General features: G+C 59.9%; 9 protein-coding genes across 9 annotated transcripts; 5 read left to right on the forward strand and 4 right to left on the reverse strand.

Annotated features, from left to right (window-relative positions):
• Nucleotides 1-356: 356 nt before the first annotated feature.
• On the forward strand, nt 357-2,964 carry COLE_02612 (uncharacterized protein; the record flags this gene model as incomplete). Its single annotated transcript, XM_018423532.2, has 4 exons — nt 357-477; nt 802-2,703; nt 2,739-2,810; nt 2,846-2,964. The coding sequence occupies 4 exons, from the start codon at nt 357-359 to the stop codon at nt 2,962-2,964; spliced, it is 2,214 nt and encodes a 737-aa protein (XP_018277932.1).
• Nucleotides 2,965-3,033: 69 nt separating this feature from the next.
• On the reverse strand, nt 3,034-3,773 carry COLE_02613 (uncharacterized protein; the record flags this gene model as incomplete). Its single annotated transcript, XM_018420425.2, has 2 exons — nt 3,034-3,395; nt 3,548-3,773. 2 exons carry the CDS (start codon nt 3,771-3,773, stop codon nt 3,034-3,036), a joined length of 588 nt encoding a protein of 195 aa, XP_018277933.2.
• A 1,100-nt stretch (nt 3,774-4,873) lies between these two features.
• On the forward strand, nt 4,874-6,111 carry COLE_02614 (uncharacterized protein; the record flags this gene model as incomplete). The annotated part of the gene is made up of 4 exons (XM_018423533.2): nt 4,874-5,130; nt 5,191-5,425; nt 5,477-5,602; nt 5,659-6,111. The coding sequence occupies 4 exons, from the start codon at nt 4,874-4,876 to the stop codon at nt 6,109-6,111; spliced, it is 1,071 nt and encodes a 356-aa protein (XP_018277934.1).
• A 218-nt stretch (nt 6,112-6,329) lies between these two features.
• Nucleotides 6,330-8,292, reverse strand: COLE_02615 (uncharacterized protein; the record flags this gene model as incomplete). Its single annotated transcript, XM_018423534.2, has 4 exons — nt 6,330-6,488; nt 6,535-6,926; nt 7,335-7,592; nt 7,737-8,292. The coding sequence occupies 4 exons, from the start codon at nt 8,290-8,292 to the stop codon at nt 6,330-6,332; spliced, it is 1,365 nt and encodes a 454-aa protein (XP_018277935.1).
• A 212-nt stretch (nt 8,293-8,504) lies between these two features.
• On the reverse strand, nt 8,505-12,170 carry COLE_02616 (uncharacterized protein; the record flags this gene model as incomplete). The annotated part of the gene is made up of 3 exons (XM_018426757.2): nt 8,505-8,572; nt 8,619-11,837; nt 11,870-12,170. The coding sequence occupies 3 exons, from the start codon at nt 12,168-12,170 to the stop codon at nt 8,505-8,507; spliced, it is 3,588 nt and encodes a 1,195-aa protein (XP_018277936.1).
• Nucleotides 12,171-12,556: 386 nt separating this feature from the next.
• COLE_02617 (uncharacterized protein) lies at nt 12,557-13,623 on the forward strand (the record flags this gene model as incomplete). Its single annotated transcript, XM_018423535.2, has 2 exons — nt 12,557-12,913; nt 12,949-13,623. The coding sequence occupies 2 exons, from the start codon at nt 12,557-12,559 to the stop codon at nt 13,621-13,623; spliced, it is 1,032 nt and encodes a 343-aa protein (XP_018277937.1).
• A 477-nt stretch (nt 13,624-14,100) lies between these two features.
• COLE_02618 (uncharacterized protein) lies at nt 14,101-16,479 on the forward strand (the record flags this gene model as incomplete). Its single annotated transcript, XM_018419393.2, has 2 exons — nt 14,101-14,233; nt 14,267-16,479. 2 exons carry the CDS (start codon nt 14,101-14,103, stop codon nt 16,477-16,479), a joined length of 2,346 nt encoding a protein of 781 aa, XP_018277938.1.
• A 2,228-nt stretch (nt 16,480-18,707) lies between these two features.
• Nucleotides 18,708-19,783, reverse strand: COLE_02619 (uncharacterized protein; the record flags this gene model as incomplete). The annotated part of the gene is made up of 2 exons (XM_018423536.2): nt 18,708-19,424; nt 19,577-19,783. The coding sequence occupies 2 exons, from the start codon at nt 19,781-19,783 to the stop codon at nt 18,708-18,710; spliced, it is 924 nt and encodes a 307-aa protein (XP_018277939.1).
• A 1,129-nt stretch (nt 19,784-20,912) lies between these two features.
• On the forward strand, nt 20,913-22,887 carry COLE_02620 (uncharacterized protein; the record flags this gene model as incomplete). Its single annotated transcript, XM_018423537.2, has 6 exons — nt 20,913-21,138; nt 21,172-21,926; nt 22,062-22,096; nt 22,154-22,434; nt 22,468-22,532; nt 22,567-22,887. The coding sequence occupies 6 exons, from the start codon at nt 20,913-20,915 to the stop codon at nt 22,885-22,887; spliced, it is 1,683 nt and encodes a 560-aa protein (XP_018277940.1).
• Between the last annotated feature and the right edge of the window lie 197 nt (nt 22,888-23,084).

The raw sequence follows: 23,084 nt of genomic DNA on the forward strand, positions 1-23,084 counted from the left end.
GACACGATCGGTATTGCGGGGAGGGAAGCGACCGTGCAGAGAGCCAAGCCTCTCGAGCCAGGTGAGCTTGAGCCACAGCCAGCCATCCCGCCGTTGCTCTGCTCTCACCTCCATCTTGTCTCGGGCCTCGGACCTCCGATTCCTCTTCTCCGTCGTCCACACACGCGTCGATACCGCGTCCTCGCGCTTCCCTCTCACCACTTGGACACTCTGGAGAGCAGCGCAGGTCCGATCTTACCCTGCACCTGCGCGGTGCCCTCCAATTCGACAGGTCCTTTTCGTCCGCCCTCCATCCCTCCCTACCCCTGTCACGCACACTCTACACGACCGCGACACCGCCGCGTTGGTCCGTCACCATGTCCGCTGCGCCGCCCTCACGGACAATGTACAACGGCTCCGGTAACGGCCCCCTCTCCAACGTGCAAGAGCATGAGGACAACGCAGGGGATGGGCAACGCGCCCCAAGTCGCGATTACGGTAAGTGAGACAGTCAACGACACCCCGTCGCGGGCGCGTCGCGCAATTCTTGCATCATGCTTCTTTCGCATCACTCTGGCGCCCGTCGTCGTCGTAGGTCTACCCTCTGGCCCTATGGCCTCTTTTGTGCGGCAGGGCGCGTGTGCGTGCCACATCACTGCACTCCTGCTTGTGCCTCTCTGGACGTGTCAACTTTCCAGGCCGTTGCACAAGTAGACGGCACAAGCCGATCCATCACCCACAATCATCCGCAACAGCTCTACTTCCTCTCTTGCACTTCCACTTGCTCCTCGCTGTTCATGTTCAAGCTGACAGTGACTCCAGCCGAACCACTCGAACTGCCCGAGTTACCTGAGCTAGACTTCGGAGACACCATTATGCCCTCCACCCTTCCTCCGTCTTATCAGGCCGCAACAGCGGCCGCAGCCTCTCCCATCAGCCCATCGCCTGCTACAACACCCATGCCACAACCGCAGATTCCCCAGCATGCCGCATACACCCACAGGCGTGTTGGATCAGGTGCCAGCGGGCGCGACCAACCCCCATACGCTCCTGTCGACTATCCGAGCCAGCTATCATACGACTACTCGGACAGCCCACCTCCAGGTGACAGCCGGTTCTCCACACACAGCTCGAACAGCAATGACCTGAGCAGCGACTTCTCAAACATGCGGTTGACAAGTGCAGATCCGCAACCCCGTGCGCCCGCCCCGTCAGCGTACGCTGGACCATATGGACAGCTGGCGGCTTCTGGCCTTCCTCCTCGAGGGCGCTCTGTGACTGGTGGGTCGCGCCCGGTGCAACACGGCGATCCTTCGGCGAGCGTCTACAGTCTCGACACGGGCATGAACGCATACGCACAGCCCCCAGTTCCGCAGCAGCGGCAGATGGGGTACCCCGGGGGCGGGCCACCTCCTAGTCGAGTACCTACAAGCGGGTGGCCAAATCAGCCGCAGCCTTATCCTCCTCGAGGACCAGGACAAGCGCCGGCGTCGCCCAACGTCAACAACCCGTACTACACAGCCGCGAACGATTTTGTTGGGTTGCCGCCAGCCCAGGGCATGGGCGGACCATTCGCAGGGCCTGGAGGTGTCGCCGGTCCTGGTGGCCCCGGTCCTGCCCCAGGGCCATCAAGGCAGCCCAGCATGTCCACCCTCGTGCGGACCAATACATCTCGCTCGACCCTCTCCCTCTCGTCCATCTCTTCTGCGCCTAGGATGCCCATCGAGTCGGTGGGGGCTTCATCAACACGCCGACGCGGTGGAGCTGCCGCGATCGATGTCTCCAAGCCGCCATACACACGCGAGTTTGTGGAAGACTACCGGAATCGCATGAAGGTTGACCCCGACCCAGAGGCGCAATTTGCATTTGCCAAATACCTCATCGAGGCCGCCAAGAAGCTTGGAGACGAAATCTCCTCCACCGATCCCCGACAGGGTCGCAAATACCGCGACTCACTGCTCGCCGAGAGCCTTCGCAATGTCAAGAAGTTGGCCGAGGGCAAGGAACCTTATGCCGACGCTCAGTTCTTCCTCGCCAACCTGTATGGCACCGGACAGTTGGGCTTGCAGGTCGATCACGAGAAGGCCTACTACCTTTACCTCATGGCTTCCAAATTGAACCACCCTGCCGCGACGTACCGTGCGGCCGTGTGCTGCGAGCTGGGTGCTGGGACCAAGCGCGACGCGAACCGCTCGGTGCTTTTCTACCGCAAGGCCGCCGCGCTCGGCGACACAGCGGCAATGTACAAGCTCGCGCTGATCCTACTCAACGGGTTGATGGGTCATCCGCGCAACCCACGCGAGGCCTTGGTATGGCTGCGCCGCGCAGCTGCGCAGGCCGACGAAGACAACCCGCATGCGCTGCACGAGCTTGCTCTTCTTCACGAGCGGCCAAATAACGGCTCGGGCGGCGTCATCCCCCACGACCCCATTGCTGCGCGCGAGTATTTGACCCAAGCGGCTCAGCTCGGCTATGCTCCAGCGCAGTTCAAACTCGGCTCGTGCCATGAGTTCGGTACGCTAGGCTTCCCTATCGACCCTCGCCGCAGTATTGCGTGGTACACCCGCGCCGCGGAGCGCGGAGACGCCGAGGCTGAGCTCGCCCTCAGCGGCTGGTACCTCACTGGCTCGGAGGGCGTGCTCAAGCAGTCTGACACCGAGGCGTACCTCTGGGGTCGCAAGGCCGCCAACAAGGGTCTCGCCAAGGCCGAATACGCTGTAGGATGTAAGCTCTCGAGTGAGGCACAGCTGACGAAACAGATTACACCGAAATTGGCATAGGTGTCAAGCAGGATATGGAGCTGGCCAAGCGATGGTACATGCGGGCAGCGAGTGAGTGTGGACCCGTCGGTGAATGCTAATAGCAGGCCAAGGCAACAAGCGCGCGATGCAGCGCCTCGCAGAGCTGAACAGCAACCGCAACATGAAGGGCAGCGGCAAGCGGCCAACACGTAAGGATGCGGAAGGGGAGTGTGTAGTCATGTAGGCTGGCCGATAGAGTGGTAATGGTAATTCATAGGTGGATTGTCTTGTACAGCATGCACATCGCCGTGTCTCACACGTACGTGGCGAACCCCTCAGCGACGGAGTCGCGAAGCGGAGGCGAGATGGGAGCGGCCGTGTTGAAGTAGGCCTTGATGAGGTTGTCGGCCATCCACTTGTCAGCGACCTTGCCGAGCACGCGGCCCTCGTATTCAACGTGCAGATGGCCATCGGCAGAGCGGACGAGCACGAGGCTCTTGCCTTTGGGCACCGAGCCACCTGGGAAAATGGCCTTGAACTGCTGCATGGCCCCGGCGAGGCGCTCATCGTCTTCGGCTGTCAGCTCGCCACGGTGCCTGGCCATCTTCTGCCGCCCAACGAGGGTGCGAGTTAGGCCGTCACGCAGGTGACCGAAGTCAGTGTTGCGGACGGGAACTGCGTGTCAGCGTGGGCGGCAAGTGCATGAAAGCCGGAACGGGACGGTGGAGTGGAGGTGGAGGCGGGGTACATGGGGAAGTTGGGAACAATAGAGATGCCACGAGAGATAGACGAAGGGTTGCCAGCATACGCATACGCGGATAGAAAACCGTACAGCTGCAACGCAGAGCACCAGAGCAGTGGAATGCTGCCGGCCTGATCGGACTCACTAACGTTCACGGCGCACGCTGCTGGCGCGTCCAGAACCGACTGGATGAGCGCTTCGGCATCGGGCCCCTGCAGTGCCGCCGGCGTGTACCCTGCCCAACCCGGCAAGCCTCCAAGGCGCTTGAGCGTGTAGTCGTCGACGTAAAAGCCGGCCGAGTATACCTTCATGCGGAGGAAGGAGACGGTGCGCACGCCGACGCCGACAAGGGCGAGCGCTGGTGCAGACGCTGGGCGCAGGGTCACGCTGTGGGCGACATTGGTGGCTGCGTCAACTGTGGTCAGCGATGGGCTGCATTTAGATGGTCAGGCCGAGTAGTGCTTCATCAAGACTCCAGCTTTGGGCCACGCTTTGGATAGCAGCCGAGCCTCATGCGTTCTTGGAGCCGCCGGCACACGTGCCGGAGATGACACATGTGTGCTCTCTCTTTCGCGCCCGACCTGGTCAAGGTTATGGAGCGCCAGAGAGGACTCACCGCGGACACTAGTGTCACCAACGGGCACGAGGGGAGGAGGCTGTGCTGCATCCAGCTGCACTGTGTACCGCTGGAGCGCGTCGACGCGCAGCCCCGCCATCGCCGTCTTGGCATCTGCGATCACGTCGGCATCTTTCGTCAGCTGGTTCCAGTAGGTGGGGCTCCCTCAGCTCGACTACCAAGACGACGCACCGATGGCATAAAGTGTCAGGGCACCGCCGACCAGCGCGGCGGCGGGTCGGCGTGCGGCTGCGAGTGATCGCAAGAAGAGACGCATTGGGAGAGACGAGAGGAGGATGTGGGAGGAGTGGGTGATGGACGGAGGCGGAGAGTGAGAGTGGAGGTGTGATCGGGCGCCAGGCCAGCGGAAGTGGAGGGTATTCCATCAACTCAGGCACGCTATAAGGGCCCACCCCGGTGGACGCAAGTGCACAATGAAATGTCCCGCCCTTCCCGCGTTCTCTCCTCTCTTCACTCAAACCCCCCTCCATCGCCCATCCATCTCGACATAGTTTATGCCAAACGCCATGGACTTTGGCAGTCTCTCTAAGTCTCACATGAAGCGCAAGGTGGGTTATTTGTTGTTCAACGCTAAACTGACAGCAGCAATCGTCCGTGAGTATGCCCGCGCGTGCCCCAAACGCGTCATGAGCGTGCAGGTATCTTTCCGGGACAGGGGCCTCTCCACGCGAGAGATAACGTCTCATATGCTCATGCTAACATCAGTCCCTCCTCGCCGCGCTGGGGAAGCCTTCGCGCTCCTCGCCCGGGTACAATGCTCCGCCGAGCGCGTACATGCAGGGGTCATACTCGCCATCTCTGACCAGCTCGGACGAAAGCCACGACGCGTCGTACAACTTTAGCGAACGCAGTGCCGGCTCCATCTACCACGGCGTCGGGCGAAGCGTGAGCGGATCCAGTTCTAGCAGCATGTACGGGCGCTCGCAGGCGCCCTCCCAGGTCCCCCGCAATGTGCGGCGCGTCGAAGACGTGTTTGTCCTCGTTCGCGAGCGCGTGTTTCAGTGGAGCTACCTGATGCAGTGGTACAACGGGTACGTCGCCGCCTCCCTCCGCCTTCTCCCTTGCCTTTCCAAGTGCAACGCTGACATCAGCGACCAGCCATGGCTCAACACCGTTCATGTAGAGCGCAGCGCACTGGAAGCTGCCCTCGGGACAAAGCAACTCGACACTCTTGCGCGGCAAGAGTATGCCCTGGGTCTGTCGCTCGCAGCGCTGTTTGACATTGCTGGCGCACAGGACTTTCTCCGCGCCGCATATCAGCTTATGGGCGAGTGGGAGCAGTGGTCGGAGCAGAGCGCAAACAGTGGCAAGGTTGTTGGTCCAATTGTGCGTCCTCACTCATCTCCTTTTCGTGATGATTAACAGGCTAACATGCAGCGCAACTTCTTCCGCCCACGACGCCCCGTTCCCCGTCCCAGCGCGGCGCAGAGCACGTCAACGGCAGAGGTAACGATCGCATCAATTGATGCCTCATCAGACGCCTTTTTGGTCCTAGCCGTTATGGTGAGCACCAGACCCTGCAGCACTGCCCGCCGCGCGCCACTCGCTGACTTCCGCAGCCCTTCACCCCCGACTACTTCCAAGTACATGCCTCGACCTGCTCAATCATCCGCGACGTGTACAAGAAGATCCTGAATATGCTCCTGCCGAACGTGCAGGGCGTGCGCTCAAACGACCCAGCGTACGGCACGCTTCTCCACCCAACAGCCTTCATCAACATCCGTGGCAACGACACAGGCATAATCAGTGTCGCAACAGACGCCGCCCTTTTCGGCGACATGCCCAAGAACAGCGCATTTGTAGGCGAGGGCCAGAAGCTCGTGCAGCCCGTAATAGACCTGCTCCTCAAGGTCGACAGCCGCCTCAAGAAGCACTACTTGTCCCTTGTGCGCGACGGAGACACTATCGCGCGCCGCGTCCTTGACGACGAGTTGAGCGCCTTGAATGCCAGTATGACATCGGGCCCGGCGCTCCGTTTCAACCCCCCCGTACACCTTGAGACCGCGGCCTAGGGTCAGCCGCGCCTCGCCCACCGCTTAATCAACATGGCCTTTAATGGCGCGAGGCGCGCACCACCGCCTTCCCAGTCCCAGGCGCGGCCTTAGCCGTCGCGCCAGGCGGAGCTCGGTGCCAGTTATTCCTGTATAGTTCTGTGGATAGACCGCCTAATATACGTTACTAGCCTTGTACGGCTCGCTGGTGGAAATAATACAGTGCCACATGCATGCCTCTAGTATCCCAGCGTGCTCACGCCCCATTTCCGCAACTGCTCGCAAGCCGGGTTGGTTTGTGCGCGCAACTCGCGAATCTTGCCGTAGTCTGCTCCCCACCCAAACACGCCCGCCTCCTCTGCAATCTTGCGCTGGCGCGCATTGTCGAATGCGCGGCACTTACGTCAGCTGGCGCAATCTTCTCGCTCCATTTCCGTCACTCACCTCAGCCTGGAGATGCTGGATCTGCGTTTGCTCGACGCCGAACTCAAAGTTCTTTAGGCGCGAGCTGAACTGTGCCGCATCCTTTCGCGCCCGATACTGCTCCGGCACGCTCTGCCACACAGCACTCCCCTCCCACTCAGTGGGATTGACGTAGTAGCCGACGTTGCGGGGGAGCGTGTGGCGCACCTGCGAGAACCGATTTGTCGGGCGGAACGTGTATGCTGGATCGGGAGTGTTGTCGCCGAAGAACGTGGGGAGGAGAGAGAAGAGGACGAAAGCCGCCAGGAGGAGGACGGGGAGGAACGCCATGAATGGCGAAGACGGCGTCATGTCTTCGCCGCGCGCATGCTGGAACTGGGTGGGACGTCGGCGGGGGCCGCCGAACGTGTACACTGATGTCAGCCAGGTCGGGGCCTGCGGGGCTGAGGATGGGGTCGATGACCAGAGCTGGATTGAGATCTCGGCGCCCCCGATGGTTCACTATCCGCCATATGACATGCCGCAGAAGTAGCAATTGCGGCCTCTGCAGTATCCCAACGCGTGAGTGCTCAGCTCGCGCTGCGAGATCGGCCGGTGCGGAAAGGGCGGGGGCGGTGAGAGCGGAGGCTGAAAGGTGCGCTGCCAGCGTGGGTCGACCGGAGCGGACGGCCAACCCTGGTGCTTTTGCCAATCGAAGTGAGGCTCGTACCACCAGTCTCCCCCCGGACTCGCGCGTGACTCTGGATGCCGCCCCTCGCCCGGATATGATGCCTGCCATTCTCGGGGCTGCTCGTGCGTGTGGGCGTGTGGGGAACACTCACCTCGCGCGCCGCCAAATGGCCCGCCAAAGCCCTGGTCCATGCCGCCGCCAAAGAACATGTTGAACAGATCCTCGGGGTTGATGTCCTGCTGGAAACCAGGGTGCGTCTGGAACCGCATCCCGCCACCACCTGGGAAGCCGCGCGCCATCCCACCGCCGCCACCGCCGCCACCGCGCTGCGTTGGGTCGACCGTGGGGTTCATGTCGTACACCTCGCGCAAACCCTTATCCGATAGGACTTGGAAAGCTTTTGAAACCACTGGCTGTTAGCGGCGCGCCCACATCTTAAACAATCTCGGTTATGTGGCCATCGATCGCACCCGGCATCTCACACACTGCCAGCGCCAAGGAAGTTTGCGATGGCGTACCATCGCACCGCCCTCAGCCGTCCTCTCGGACTCACTCTTGAAAGCCTCGTCCGCACCCGGCGCGCTGTTCTTGTCCGGGTGAAGTGCCAATGCCAGTTTCTTGTACGCCCGCTTCACGTCATTCTCGGAACAGCTCTTCTCCACCGCAAGGATCTCATAGTACGCGTGGTGTCGGCAACGCTTGACGCGCGTAACAACCTCGAGCTGCTTGGCGGTGTACTGTGCCTTCGGCTTCTCCGTCGCTTTGTCCGCTGCCGCCTTCTTCTTCTCTGCTGCGCCGGCGGCGCCGCGCTGCCGTGCACTCGTCACGTGCTCCTCTACACCCGAGGCTTTGGCGCTCGGCGTCGGCGTGGCCGCGCCCGAGGTCGGTGGGCTGCGTGCTTCCGAAGCAGACTCTGCTCCTGAGCCCGCACTTGACGAGAAGGTGGCCAGCTCCTCCTGGATAAGGAGTACCATCTTCTCGCCCTCGGGTGTGGAGTAGAGCGAGACGGATTTGCGCGCAAAGCGTAGCGCAGCCGCATGGTTCTGCGCCGAGCGGTGGCGCTGGGCGATGGAGAGGCAGCGCAGGGCCTCCTCCTTGTTGCCTTCCATGGTGCGATGTGGTGGAGATAAGTGGCGATGGCGATATTTGGAGTGGCCATTCGATGCAGGTCAGGGTGATGCCACGCCCACACTTCGTCGGCGTTTGAGGCACGTGATGCGGATATACGGCGGCTCAAGATATGCTCTCTTCATCACTGTCATAATCATCGCGAGCACTCAAGACGTCACGCAGATACCAAATACATGCAATCTCCTTATATCTATACCACAGTCAAGTTGAGACGGATGCCCATGCACGCCATTTCCGCACACAGGTATCGGAAAACGTCTGTCTGTCAGCGCTTGTTTCTCGTGTTGAAGTGCGAAACACTCACATGGCACGGCAACCACATCCATTGTACTGTTCCCGCCCGCCGCCTTGGCGGCGATGCCGACAGCGTTCGGCTGCACGGCGCCGTCAAGCGCACCAGGCTGCTCGTGCCGCTCGCAAATGCGGCAGTACTCGGCGCGGCGGCCGTCATTGGGGCCAACAGTGTCGTCGAAGCCCAGCGAAATCAGCGAACCGCACGAGCGGCACACCCATGCCGTCGAGTAGTCAGAGCAGTTCATCAGGCGGTCCTGGAGGAGGAACGAGGTGCCGTGGGCGATGAGAGCATCGCGCTCCATTTCACCGAAACGGATACCACCTGCACGCTTACGACCCTTCACGGGCTGGCGAGTGAGGGAGTCAACAGGACCAGTAGCACGCGCCTGGAACTTGTCGTTCACCATGTGACGCAGACGTTGGTACGCGCACACGCCAATGTAGATGTCGGCGCGGAGCTCCTCGCCCGTGATGCCAGAGTACATCGGCTCGTTGCCGTGGTAGTTGTACCCGGCCTTGAGAAGCTGCTCGCCGAAGTACTCGACCGGCCGGTCGTCGTCCGAGAACTTGAACGGAGTGCCATCCTGCGACATGCCGTGGAGGGCGCCCGACTTGCCTGCCAGGAACTCGACCAACATTCCGATCGTCATACGCGACGGGAACGCGTGCGGGTTGATGATGACGTCCGGCTGCATTCCGCTCTCGCTGAAAGGCATGTCGATCATAGGGAATTTCTGCGAGCACACACCCTTCTGTCCGTGGCGCGACGAGAACTTGTCGCCGATGACGGGAGAACGGGGAATACGCAGGGTGATCTGAATCTTCTGCAGCTCCGAGTCCCCCAGGTCTGAACCCAGCACGCGCACCGTCTCGACATATGCCGTCTCGTCACCCTTGTACTTGTGCACCTTGGTCTTGCCAGTGACGTCGTCAAAGTACGCCGCCAGTGGGTCGCCGGCCTTGACCTTCGTGCCGACAATGGGTAGACCGTCGTTATCAACAAACTCGCGCCACGGCGATGTGTCCTTCACGTCTCTTCCGAAGCCATAGTGCAGCGTCGGAGCCGCGGTGCGTGACCTCGCCATATCCCTAAGGTCAAAGATGTCCGACTTGTACACTGTTCCGTAGCCAAAGCCGCGCTCATGGGCCGACTTGTTGAGAATCATCGCGTCTTCCATGTCGTAACCAGTGTACGAGATGACGGCAACGATCGCGTTCGTCGAGTTCGGGAACTGGTCGAAACCGTAGTCGTTCCAGAGCTTGGGCCGTACAATAGGCGTCTGGCCGCTCTGCAAACGGTACATCTTGTTGTCCGTGCGGCGGAAGTGAGCGGTGGATGGCGTGCCCATCGACTGCTTGCCCATCTGACACTGGTACATGTTACGTGGCGACTGGTTGAAGTCAGAGAAGGGAGTCATGTTGGCAACCACGGAAAGCATCGAGGTGGGATCGAGCTCAACGTGCGTGCTGACATTCTTCTCGATCTCCTCTGGTGTAATGGCGATGTCCATGTACACCTGCTCAAAGGTGCCGACGTGGTCGAGCTTGCTGTTGGGCAAGTACGTGACGGGGCGCATCATGCGCGAGCGCGACCCGAACAGGTACAAGCCCGGGTACTGGCCAGCTTTAGTGACTGGAACGTGACCAATTTCCAGGTCGAGCGGCACGCGCGGGTCCCCCTCGGTCTTGAGGCGGCGGAGCATGAGTGCGAGCTTGGCAACTTCGGGAGGTGTTGCCCAGCCAATGACACGGCCGTCGAGCTGCACAGTCACGTAGCGCTTGCCGTCGATAGTGGAAGCGAAGACCTGGGTCATGCCGTGCTCGGAGAGGAGGCTGGCGAGCTGGGATGTGTCGAGCGTCTTGGTGACAATCTGACATTGGTGTGACAGGTGGTTGAGAAGACCGCATGGCGAGCCGTCGGGCGTGTGCACAGGACACAAGAAGCCCCATGACTCCGGAAGAAGCTTGCGGACCGACGTGGTTTTGAGCTCTGCAAAGAAAGCACCACGGTGAATACACCGGAAGTGTGAGAGGTAACGGTAGAAGTTAAGTTTCTCGGCAACGATCGTGAAACCGCTGGTCTGCTGCAGGTCGAGTCCAGTCGGCGAGACAAGATTGCCCGTGGCTAGGAAGTACGAGAGCTTCTGGCCGACATCAAAGTTGACCTTGCTGAGCACACTGGGGAAGTACTTCGCGCTTGTGAAATCCCTGACGCGGTTCATGCGAATGTCCTGGAGGATCTGCTGGCGGACCGCAAGGAGCGACTCCTCAAAGCGCTCCTTGATAATCATCGAGTAGAGGAAGCCCGGGAGGAGGACTTCATGCAGCTGGGGCGAATCCGGGTTGTCAGGGCACGACGAGCCAGCGACCATGGAGTACAGCTTGCGGAGCATGAACAAGAGCATGCGGAACTTCTCCCGAGGGTTGGGGAGATGTACGAGCACGACTCGCTTGAGCAGGAAGGAACCGACCTGGACGTTGCTCCAGTCTTCGGGGCAGTTCATGACAACACGGAACTTGTCGCCGAGGTACTCGAGACATTGCGTGCCCGTGTGCAGCCCCCATGTCTTCTGGCCGCGGAGGAGAAGCTCAACACGGTCCATGAGGAACGTGTTGTCATACTCCCCCTGGATCAGGCCCTCAAAGATTTCGAGGTCGCTCGCGCCCACGAGCGCCTTGAGAATAAGAACAAGGGGTATCATGTACTCGACCTTGCGCCAAGCAAAACGCAGTGTTGCACCGCCCGAGGAAAGGTAGTGGATGGTGTTGGTGCAAGCGGACTGGTCGGGGCGGACGCAACGGATCTGACACCCATACCGTGTGTACCCAGCGCCGCGTTTGGCAAAGGACGGACGTTCAAGGTTGATCGGGAAGTGGCGGCGGGGGAGAATGAGGTAGCGGATGAGCTTCTCGTTTCCGTTCACGATGAAGTATCCACCCCACGACGAGCTCTCCTCTCCACGGCGCACAAGCTCAGCGCTCGACGCACCGCGGATGTTGCAGCGCTGCGATTTGACCATTAGAGGCAGCAAGCCGCATTCGCGAATCTCGTCATACTCGCGCGTCGTGCCTTCGTCCGTAGTCACCTTCCACTTGATCGTGACAGTCAGGCGGGATTTGTACGTCGTCAGGCGCTCGCGTGCCTCCGAGGGGTAGATGCGACGCTCGACGGCAAGCTTGTCGCGTTCTGAAACCATAGGCTTTCCCAACGCAACTTGCGATATCCGGTCTTCTGTCAACGACGTCCAGAACATTGCTCACATGTGATCTTGCTGCCGTAGGGCATCTTCTCAGTCGGCTTTCCATCAAATACCACCTTCTCGCCTATGTCCTGCACGCCCAGCTGCAGGAGCCCTGCTGACCCATCATCGCCGCCCTCGGTGAGGGCGTCGAAGCTCTCGATGTGTGGGCGGACGAGCTCCTCGAGCTTTTGAAAGTCGGGCCCATTGGCGTTGGGGTGTCGATTCTGGCGCTCGCGGGTGAGGGTACCGAAGGATGTCTTGTCGGGAAACTTTGACGTTGTCGCCTTTGAAGGCGACAGGGGATCGAAGGCTGCGACCATTGCTGGTGAGCTGGACGGAATGGATGTGCAGCTCAAGCAGCTCGAGAAGGTGATGGCTGAAACCCGGCCGTCATCCATCGCCGTCAAGATTTCAAGCGGCGAGCCCAACAATTTTGCCTCCGCCGTTCCTGGCCTCCACTTCTGGATGTCCAGCATTGGCGGCTTACCACAAGAATGTAATGAGCATGCTAATCAATCTTCTAATTGCGTTTCTACCTCACGTGCAGTGGTGCATGGTGCACGACCCTCCGCACAGTCCTCTTGCCATCGCAGCACACTCCTTGCTCCGTTGTCGACCTCTTCTTCAACGCTTCGGCCTCGTCTTATATCTCGCTCTCGCTCGCGATGTCATTTTTGACCTTAACATCTCTACCAAAACCATCACCATGCTCGCAGACGACGACGAAATCTACAACTACTTGACCAAGTGCCGCCAACTGCTCATGTTTGCCCTCACGGAGGAAGAACACTCGGATCTCCGCAAAGTTCTCTTCCCTGCCCTTGCGTGCGGCATCAAGCCTCGCCCCGACGAGCTCCGTCAGCTCATCCACCTTTACCACAACATCGTTCTCGAAGTATGCGACTGGATGGTGTACAGCAAAGGGTATCCCCACATCCTCATCGAGAGCCACTATACCTTCGACGCCTTCCTCCAGCGCGTTGATCAAGCGATTATCGACGAGTGTCACGGTGTGGAGCGCATATGGTCACGACGTGGGTCTTGGACCACATCGCTTGCCACCGTATGCCCCGTCCATGACAACTCCACTGACAGCAGGTACCCGAAGCTCCGAGCGAGCACAGCGTCAGTACGCCTACGCAGGGCGTGACGAAGGGCCTTGCAGAGCTCAACAGCCCTCCCCTCACCCCCCCTGAGAGCGAGAAGCCCGCCGCAACACTTGATTCCAACACGCTCTTTCTGAAACCGGCGCCCGAGCTCTCCATTAACGAGAGCACCACGCTGCCCGTCGAGACACCGCCCAGCCCGAAGGCTTTGCCACGAACCCCGCCCACGATCGCCCAGGAGCTCCCACCCGTGCCGCCAGCCCTGCAGATGTCGCTGTTTGATGACGAGCCGATTGCACCCACACTCCCTCGCCCTCGCTCCCTCTCTATCGTCGACCCCGTATCGATTATGGTGACACCTTCGAGCGCGACGCCCTCCTTCGCTTCCAACAAAACACCACAAGCCTCGCCCATTGCCGGCGAATTCAAACACACCGACAAGCTCACCCCCTCCTTTCCGCCCCCCTCTTTCATCTCTCGCCGTGAACCCAAGCCTGAGCCTCGCCCTGAACGCGCAGAGCCTGAGCCAGTTTCCGTTCCCTCCTCGGTGTCATCCTCCGTCGCCAGCTCACCCCGCATCCGCCCCATGTCTTCCAGCAGCAGCCTCTCACACCACTGGTGGCAGCTCGGCAGTCGCTCCCGACGCGCTTCTGCACCTGTGCTATGAAGACGTCTCCGCGCAGCACATGATTATGATTAGGCGGGGAGGTGATAGCCGCTGCGGCTGGTGGGAACGTGCTGCTACACTGGGACGCTTAGCGCCGCGTCGCTTGCTCCTGTGGGGACATAGGAGGAGCCGGCGCGCAATTATTGCTGTTGTTCTGTTTCTTGTAGTATTATTAAGCCTCTCGCGATGAATTATGTGACTATGCACGATGGGTAGTAGGAATTCGCGAGGCAGCAGTCGTCGAGCATGCCTGCGTCTTCAACGCGAGGGAAAGATGATGAAAGCACGAGCTGTCGGGCGTTGCCCGCCTGCTGGCTGATCACGAGCGACGCGTGGCTTGGCAGCCAATAGCCAAGCGCGGAAGCATACTCCCGTTACGCTCAAGATCACATCCCCCCCTCGCCTCACACTGTGAGCTCGGGGTCTTGCATCATCATCTTGCACCACCTCACACTCATCGACGCCCACGTGAAGGCAATGTCTGGTACATCTTACCACGGAGGCGAGTACTCTTCATCGTCTGCTTCAGGCCATCTACGTCGGGCGCCACCACGAGCACGCCCGGGTGATGAAGACGAATTCTATCCTGATTTGGTTCACTACACTCCAGGCGAGTCTTTCTCGAGCCTTCGGCTTACCCCAGCCCCTCACACTCTCGACGAAGCATCCGTAGCCTCTTCCGCCTCCCCAGGCGAGGGGCCGTCGCTCTCCCGTCCCCGTGTCCGGCAAACGGACGAAGAACGTAAAGCTAAGCGTCGCGTGCCAGAGGACAAGCGCCGCCGCGTAGAGGTCTCATGTGATCGCTGCAAACTTCGCAAGACCAAGTGCTTTCGTGATGCCTCGGAAGCGGCGTGCAAGGAGTGCGCGAGGGCTGGCGTGGCATGCGTCTCCAAGCTCCCTCGTAAGAGGCGGATTTACGCGACCGAAGAGCAGCTCACTGGCCGCTTCCGTGCGCTGGACGCTATCGTTCGCCACCTTTATTCCGGGCGTGACCTCGAGTCTGATGAGTCGGTAGAGGCGCTGGCCGCAGAGCTTGGGGCCGGTAGCGCCGAGGTAGGGAGCGCGATCGGAGACGCGCCCGTCAATCAGCGCCTCGCGAATCTTACGGTCCCCGAGGGCCGCCTCATGCGTTCCCCCGCTGGCCCGATCTATCTCGGCGCTGCGAGCACGTTCCTCTTCGCTAGCCAAGTGCGCGAGCTTGTGAAGAGGAGCAAGCTCGACAATCTTGTGTCCTTCGATGAAGCGGGTTTGCGGCGCTTTTTGCAGACGGCGGATCTCGCATCCTCAGGAGCGGCGCGCTCTCACACCGGACGGGACCAGGAGGATGACGCAGCGGTTCATTCAGACGCCATCTTTCAGTCCAGCGTTCTCGCCACCAGCCTCCCTCCGCGAGAAGTTTGCGATGGCCCTCTCTCGGCTTTCTTCAACCACGTCCACCCCTCGTTCTCCATCTTCCACCGTTCATCCTTCCAGGACCAATATCAGGCGATTTGGACTCGTGAGGGCCACGAACTTGACCCTGGTTGGGCTTGTGCTCTCCTCATGGCGCTTGTCCTTGGAGTTCAGGCTGTTGAATCGGAGCGCAGCGCCCGAGGCTTCCCCGTCACCGCCGCGGCGCGATACCTTGCCATCGCGAAAGATCATGTGGCGCGCCTGACTACGACCACATCCCTCGCTAGCGTGCAGGCGCTTATGCTTCTGTCGCTGTATCACTACAACGCAGGCGAACGTAGCTCAGCATGGACGTTCATCGGACAAGCTGCCCGCATCGCTGTCTCGATGGGGATGCACCGCGATGGTGAAGATGGCAACTTTGACACGATTGAGCGCAATCTTCGCCGCCTGGTGTGGTGGCAGCTCTTCATCTTTGAGCAAACGCTGTCACTCGACCTCGGTCGCCCTGGTTCGGGGACTGACCTTAGTGACGTGACCGTCGCCTTGCCGGATCCAGCGGTCATGGACCAGGGCGATTACCCGACAGAGTATCTCAAACACAGCGTTGCGCTTGCTGATCTCTCCATCAAAGTCAAGCGATACGTCGCGGCCACGTCTATGGATTACGAGGATCCACGCAAACTCACACACTCGACCCTGCAGGCCGAGGATCTCCACCGCTTGCTTCTGCGCTGGGAATCGCATCTCGGCGAGCTCCTCGACACCGAGTATCCCTTCGCCACGGCCAGGCTTCGTCGCATGCATCTCCTGCTGCACATCCAGTATCAACACCTCACAGCGGTGCTCGGTCGGCCATTTGTGCTCTGTCACGCTCACCACATGGCGTTGTCACGAACGCAGGCTGTGCATCCCCTCGATCCACGCCTGGAATCGCTCGCCACTACCGCGCGCGACGCCGCTCGCCTGACACTCGACTACCTGCACCGATTGGCGGAGAGCGACCTCCTTGAACCCAAGGTCTGGCTCGACTTTGCCTACGCTCACCACGCGACCTTCATTCTCGGCCTCCACTCCAAATTTGGGCTGAAAGACCCGGACGATCGCCGCGCGGTGACCGATATGGTGAATCGGGCACAGCGTCTTACCCTTGCTCCCACCTACCGCCTCCTCATGCAGATTACGACGCAGTATGCGTATATTGTTGGCCTGGCTCCCGACAACCAGGCCTCCCTCGGCCCGAGCATGAAAGTTAGCAGCCAGCGCCTCGCGCCAATGCAGGGTCAAGCGTCGCTTGAGGAGCTCTTTTCGATACTGCCGGAGGACCCCAAGGTGATTGAGCCGTTTGGAGACCTGCGCGCGTTCGGGATGGACGGTGTGGTGCCGATGGACTACTTCGATGTCGGACTGCGAGACGCGACAGGTGGCAACCGTGGCGGAATGGAGGCACAAGCTCTGAGGTGACCACCCGCTCGCGCCACTCGACCCGTGCACGCCCCACAGCCCACGCCCCACGGACCACGCTCCAAGGCGTGAAGGAGAAGGTGTAGTGCACGCATGCAAGATCGTGCGATGCGACTGGTGTGTCTGGGCGGCGAGGTCGGGGGCGGAGGCGGTGGCGTGTGGCTTGGGTCGATGTGTGGTAGCAGCGAGGAGCGCAGATCGCGGAGATCTGGTCCGAAAGGGGTGGGCACGTTGCCGGCGGTTGGGGAGAACACATTAACACGAGATGCACGAGATGTGGGGCAGTCATCCCATCTCGAGTGGCATCGTCACAGAGGGTCCAAGCGCCACTCGCCCCATCGATCCATCGACCATTCACTGTGAACCAGCCCCAGAGACAAACATGTCTTCTTCTATCGCCACCTGAGACATATTCACACTCTACAATATCCCACTCTTGCTCGTCATTCAATGCTATCCACAACTCCACGCTCTTCATCTTTTACCTTTACACTCACCTCTACTCCATCTCCTCTCACCTACTCTTCGTCCTGCTCGGCCTTCTCCCCTTCCTCCAGCAATGATACAAGCACTCCCCGCCCCTTCCGATATTGTTTGTGACTCTCTGATGGTAACCCTTTCCACTCACGCATTCTCTAACACCAGGATGCTCACATCTTTACCCCGAGCGGCGAGTACGCACGCCCCGAGGCCGAGATCGTCGCGGAGGGCTACGCCCTGTGGACTAACAAGTGTGTCTCCTTCCGCATTGTACACGGCACGCGCATGCCCGAGATGGCTCTCACCATGACGGTTGACGATGAGCGTACCTTCCTCGCAGGTTTTAAGCCTGACGGCGACGAGTACTGCTCGTGTATCCCCGACCGCAAGGACCCTCGCCGCTGCCCACATTTTTGGGCAACTATCGCGGCCGTGCAAGCACAACGCTCGCGTTCAAAGCTCCCCCCTTCGCGCCCGGGCTCGCCGGATGTCTTCCGACCATCCTCTCCTCATGTCCCCAGTCCCCTTTCTCAGCTGCGCCCGCTCGCACACTTCCGCCCCCTATCTCAACTGCACGCGCGCGTCAAGCCAGATACTCTCGGGCTCGGCGTCATCGAGCTGCTGGCCCGCAGCCAGAGCTTTGTCCCCGCCTTCCGCGCGGCATTCAAGGCTGCCTATATTGAGACTCTTACAGCCTCACTCCTCGCGCAGCTGTTTCGCGCCGTGGATCGCGGCTTCTGGGTCGACTACGCGAATGTTTTTACCGCTCTCAAGGGTAATGCTATGGTGGAGGATAGAGCTGATACCAGTGGACGGTTTGCTGGACAAGTTTGCCGATCCTACCGACCTGCTTCAGCGCATCATACTACATTGCGACAGGTCGGCAGGTTCATCCCTTTATTCTCTCCTGCAATGGGAGGCCGAAGCGTTTGTCCGCTGCACTGCATGTCACGGCACCTCTTTCGGGCCGACAACATATACACGCTGGTGCGCCAAAGTGTATCCCGGTGCTGTGGCGACCGATAGGCTGAATCCGCACACAGCTGCAGGGCTGCACCGCCTGCTGGAACTTTCGTTGTTCGACACGACATACATCCCATGCCAGAGATGCAAAAACCGAACCCTCCATATTGTCAAGCACACACCGCTAATCATGGGCCGTCTTTTGCTCGTGCGCGTGGTGCCTGACGCCGACCCAGGCTCGCTTTACATTCCACCTCAATTCACGGACAGCGCTCTTGGATACAGCTGGAACCTTGTGGGCATGCTTTGCGCGCACCGCGGAGGATACTCGACTATTGTCGCAGAGGGAGGCCGGCTCATCGAACTTGTCGGCGGTATGGCGCAACAGCACTCAGTGCGCAGCCTCCCTGCGCCCCCAGCACTTATTCTTTACGAACGTGAAGGCGATGAAGATTGGCAAACCAGTGGCCACGACGACTGAGTGCCTTTATCTTTTGCTCTGCGGCGCCGTGAGTCATGTGTTGAACGGAGATGGCATCGAGGCCTGAGCCGCCGTGTGAAGAGCAGTTTGGTGAGAGGCGGCACCAGATGCACTGCCGTTGACTGGTATTCCGCACATGTGTACCTGGGAAGAAGTCATATACGTAAGACACCCATATAGTCACCTTTTACTGTTAAGCCTACCTAAGAAGGGGAATAGTCCATATGCAAAGTACATGGTCTAATGGCAGACGCTGCCGCGAATACGTATTGTACAAAAGTCTAAATTTACTATAATAACACGCCTACCACTCGATAACGCCGGGGATGTACTTGTTGATGAGACCCATGTAGTAATCCTTAACCTCCTCGACCTTGACAGGTGCGTCCGACTTGGAGTACAGGTCGTATGGGTTGAACGCAAGGACGGCCTCAAGCTGCGCCTCATCGTCGGCGTTCATAAGGTGGCGATATGCGTTCTCGCGGTGCCAGGGGTAGAACGAGTGATAGCGGATCATGCTGAGAGCCTCGCGGGGGAGGGTCGATTGGCGCTTCATGACGTGGTAGAGGTACTCGTCGTGGCCCCAGCTCAAGAGGACGTTGTCGAGGCCACATCCAGGCTCGTAGATACCGTTCTCCGTCATGAGCTTCTGGTCGTGAAAGTCGGGGTTGGCCTTGAAGGTGTCTGGGTAGATGATCTTGTCGCTAAACTTGCACCCTACAACAAAGGTGTCACCGACGACATCCCACTGGCCCTGCGCCCCAAAGAAGCACAGAAGCTTGCCCAGGTCGTGCACTAGTCCCGTGACCTGCATCCAGTCGGGCTTGCCGTCTTTGCGCATCGCCTCAGCCGTCTGCAGCAGGTGCTCGATCTGCCCCACTGACGTGTCCGGGTCACTTTCGTCCACGAGCTCGTTGAGCAGCTCCATCGCCTCCCACACCGTCATGCGGGCGCGCACAGAGTTCTGGAACTCCTCACGGATTGCGAGGTTGTATGCGAGCGTCTGCTTGGCGTGCTGCTCCTGGATGTCAGCCGAGTTTCGGTATTGCGGATCTGGGCAACAATATCCCGAGATCGCCACAATTTGCATCGGCGATCGGCGAAGGCTGGTGACCGGCGACATTCACATTGCCACCACCGCGCGCCCATGCGAGCCCCACTGTCAACACTTACAGCGTAGAAGTTCTTGACCCGGTCACATGCATCCTCGTATTGCCGGAATGTCGCCTTGTCCTTCTCGGCGTCGAACTTGGACTCGGACGTGAAGGCCTCCTTCTCCTTGAGCTTGAGGATGTTAACCTCGTCAACCTCGTCTGAGATGGCGTCGAGCTTGCTCGCTGCGTCCTTAATGTTCTGGGTGATCTCTGGGGCAACGACCATGGCTGTTGTTGTGATAGTGATGATGGATGCGGTGTTGGAGGCATTGTCTTATACATCACGCATGTCCGATCTCGGCGCGTCTGCATCGTTTGTTGAGTTTGCTGGCCACCCTCATCGTCACACATACCAAATCTGCGTCACGCGTCCCCAACTCCGGCATCGGTGTTTGGAGTGGGCACCGCCCGTAGCGAAGCCAGCGAGGGAGGGTGGCGGAGAAGAGCAGCGAGTAGAAGGCGCTGGTGGTGTCAGCGGGGCTTCTCTTTTCGTCGCAGATGTTTCGAACCGCCCATTTCCGTCCCGGAGCGGCACCGTGCACGGCACTTGATCTCCGATGTGGAGCCGATCGGATGCCGATCTGGCACCGATATCGGTGCGGAAACGGATTCCGGGGAATTTCCGGCCACGTGCAATGTCCGCTCGGAAGCCGATCGGATGCTCGGCCGCTGATCTGCATTCATCGGCAAGTTGATGGTAATCTGTTACGTCTCGGACGCTTTGTTTGTGCTCTAGAACAAAAAGAACACCCCGACCTCACTGAAGTATATGAGTGGTATCATTGTGCTCGTCCTCGGCGTCTCTTTCCAGGCGTATTATCTTCGTGACTGTCGGCGTTGAAATACGTGCAAAACTGCCACAAAGGGGCAGACTAATGGTCCGGAGGAAACGCCGGGTCCCTGACTGTTGACCCGTGATCAGGAGCGAAGGCAGCCGCCAGCCTCAAGCCGTGCGCCCATCTGCCCAACGCCGACCGGCCTCCGGCGGTCCTGCACGGCTCATGGAATGGAGGTACAGAGACTGGACCATAGGTACGCGAGCCCCGGAGTCCGGTACGACGACCCGGTGGGCTGGTCTTGCTGCCGTTGCGCACCATCGTCCCGCACCATCACCGGGGAGATGACACACCAGGTAGTGTGCAGTGCGGGGCAGCGAGGGGCCCATAGATCCATGGCAAGATGCGGTCCGTCCGAAGAACCGATGTTGCTCGACTGAGAATTACTTAAAGGCCTCTTCTGACTCTCTCGCACGACAAGGTTGACCCTCCCGCGTGGCTCGGCGTATTTATCCCTTACTCCACCAGACTTCACCAGGCCTTACTTTCCCGTCACCTCTCCATCGTCCACATCAAGTCATGGCTTCTGAGAAGGTCACCGACGCGCCCATGGCGCCGGCACAAGTGCCGCTTGCGGCCGCGACGTCTCCCGATGCCACCAAGCAGGCCGACCTCGTCGACATGATGGCAAACGCGCGTCGCGCCACCGAGAAGGAGCACAAGATGACCCTCATGCAAGGTCTGCGCCTATACCCCAAGGCAGCCGCATGGTCGATGCTCATCTCGTGCTGCATCGTTATGGAGGGTAGGTTCCGATCACATCAACAGCTGACATTAGGCTTCCAAGTGTGCCTCACGCCCAACCTGTACGCGTTCGAGCCGTTCAACCGCGAGTTCGGCGGCGTAAACAAGGACGGCAATTACGAGATCTCTGCGCCGTGGCAGGCTGGCCTGTCGAATGGCGCCGCTGTCGGCCAGATCATGGGCCTCTTCATCGCGGGTGTTGTCGCCGAGCGCATTGGCTACCGCTACACCGTCATGGGCGCGCTCGTTTGGATCACGGCATTCCTCACGCTCTTCGTCACGGCCAAAAATCTCCCCACGCTCCTCATGGGCGAGATCCTCTGTGGCCTCCCTTGGGGCTGCTTCCAGACCATTTGCATCTCGTACGCCGCCGAGGTTTGCCCCGTCGCTCTCCGCGGCTACCTCACTTGCTTCGTCAATTGCTGCTGGGGCATCGGTCAGGTGATCGGCATTGGCGTCATCAAGTCGCAGGTCGGCAACACGAGCCACTGGGCATGGCGCATGCCCTACGCGCTCCAGTGGATGTGGCCCGTGCCCCTGTGCATTGGCGTCTTCTTCGCCCCCGAGAGCCCGTGGTGGCTTGTCCGCCGCGGCCGCTTCGAGGACGCCAAGAAGAACCTCCTCCGCCTCACTTCGCTGAGCCGTGAGACCGACTTCGACGCCGATGAGACTATCGACATGATGCGCCACACCACTGAGCTCGAGCAGGAGATCACTGGCGGCGCGTCGTACCTCGACTGCTTCAAGGGCACCGATCTTCGCCGCACCGAGATTGTGTGCATGACCTGGGTGAGTGCTGGTGATGTGGTGTCAGCCGGAATTTTGGAGCTCGGAGCCAAGACACCGAGAAGCGCCACCCGCCACATTCCTATGAGCCGCCCACATGCTCCGCCCACATGTCCCCTGGTCAATGCTGACGCTCAGGCTATCCAGAACCTCTCCGGCAACTCGTTCTCAGGGTGAGTCTAACGCTCTCATGCACTTGGTTCGTACACGGAACATCCGCTGACTACCAGTTACTCGGCCTACTTCCTGCAGAAGGCCGGTGTCGATCCCAAGAACTCGTACTCGTTCGCGCTCGGCCAGTACTCGATCAACATTGTCGGCGTGTTCGGCGCTTGGGCACTCATGGCTTGGGGCATCAGCCGCCGCCGGCTGTACGTTGGTGGTCTGTGCGGCCTCTGTGCGGCGCTTTTCATCATGGGTTTCCTGGGCCTCGTTCCCGCGTCCAAGCGCGACTCGAGCGCTATGGCCACCGGCTCGATGATGATTGTGTGGGCCGCCTTTTACCAGCTCAGTGAGTAACTCCGCAAACTATCACTAATCTCAGCCGTCGGCACTGTGTGCTACTCGCTTGTGGCGGAGATGTCGACTCGTCGCCTGCAGATCAAGACTGTGAGTAGCGTTTCTGCCTCAAGGCTGACCCCAGGTCGTGCTCGGTCGCAACCTCTACAACATCGTGGGCATCATCTGCAACGTCCTCACTCCATACATGCTTAACACGGACGCTTGGAACTGGGGCAACTTTGCTGGATTCTTCTGGGGCGGCTCATGCTTCCTCTCCCTTATCTATGCGTACTACCGCATTCCTAGCTGCGACAACCGCTCTTTCGCTGAGATCGACATGCTCTTCGAGCGCAAGGTTCCCGCGCGCAAGTTTGCCACCACCGAGGTCGACCCGTTCGAGGTCCACATCGACGACAAGCGCCACGCAAGTATCTCCCACGTTGAGCTGGCGGGCCAGCCCTAGGTCAAGGCTGACTCGTAGCGGCCAAGTGTATCCCACAGTGTTCGAGAAGCGTAGTAGTAGCAGTAGCAGTAGCCGGAGCGGCCGTAGCAGTAGTAGCAGTAGTATAGTGTGATAATGTGATTTTTGCCTACTCCTGGACCACTGCTGATCCAGAAGGGCCCCACCTCCACCCCTCACGTGGCAAGGACGTCACCGAT

This window comes from Cutaneotrichosporon oleaginosum, assembly GCF_008065305.1.
Source record: "Cutaneotrichosporon oleaginosum strain ATCC 20508 chromosome Unknown ATCC20508_contig02, whole genome shotgun sequence".
Taxonomy (NCBI): domain Eukaryota; kingdom Fungi; phylum Basidiomycota; class Tremellomycetes; order Trichosporonales; family Trichosporonaceae; genus Cutaneotrichosporon; species Cutaneotrichosporon oleaginosum.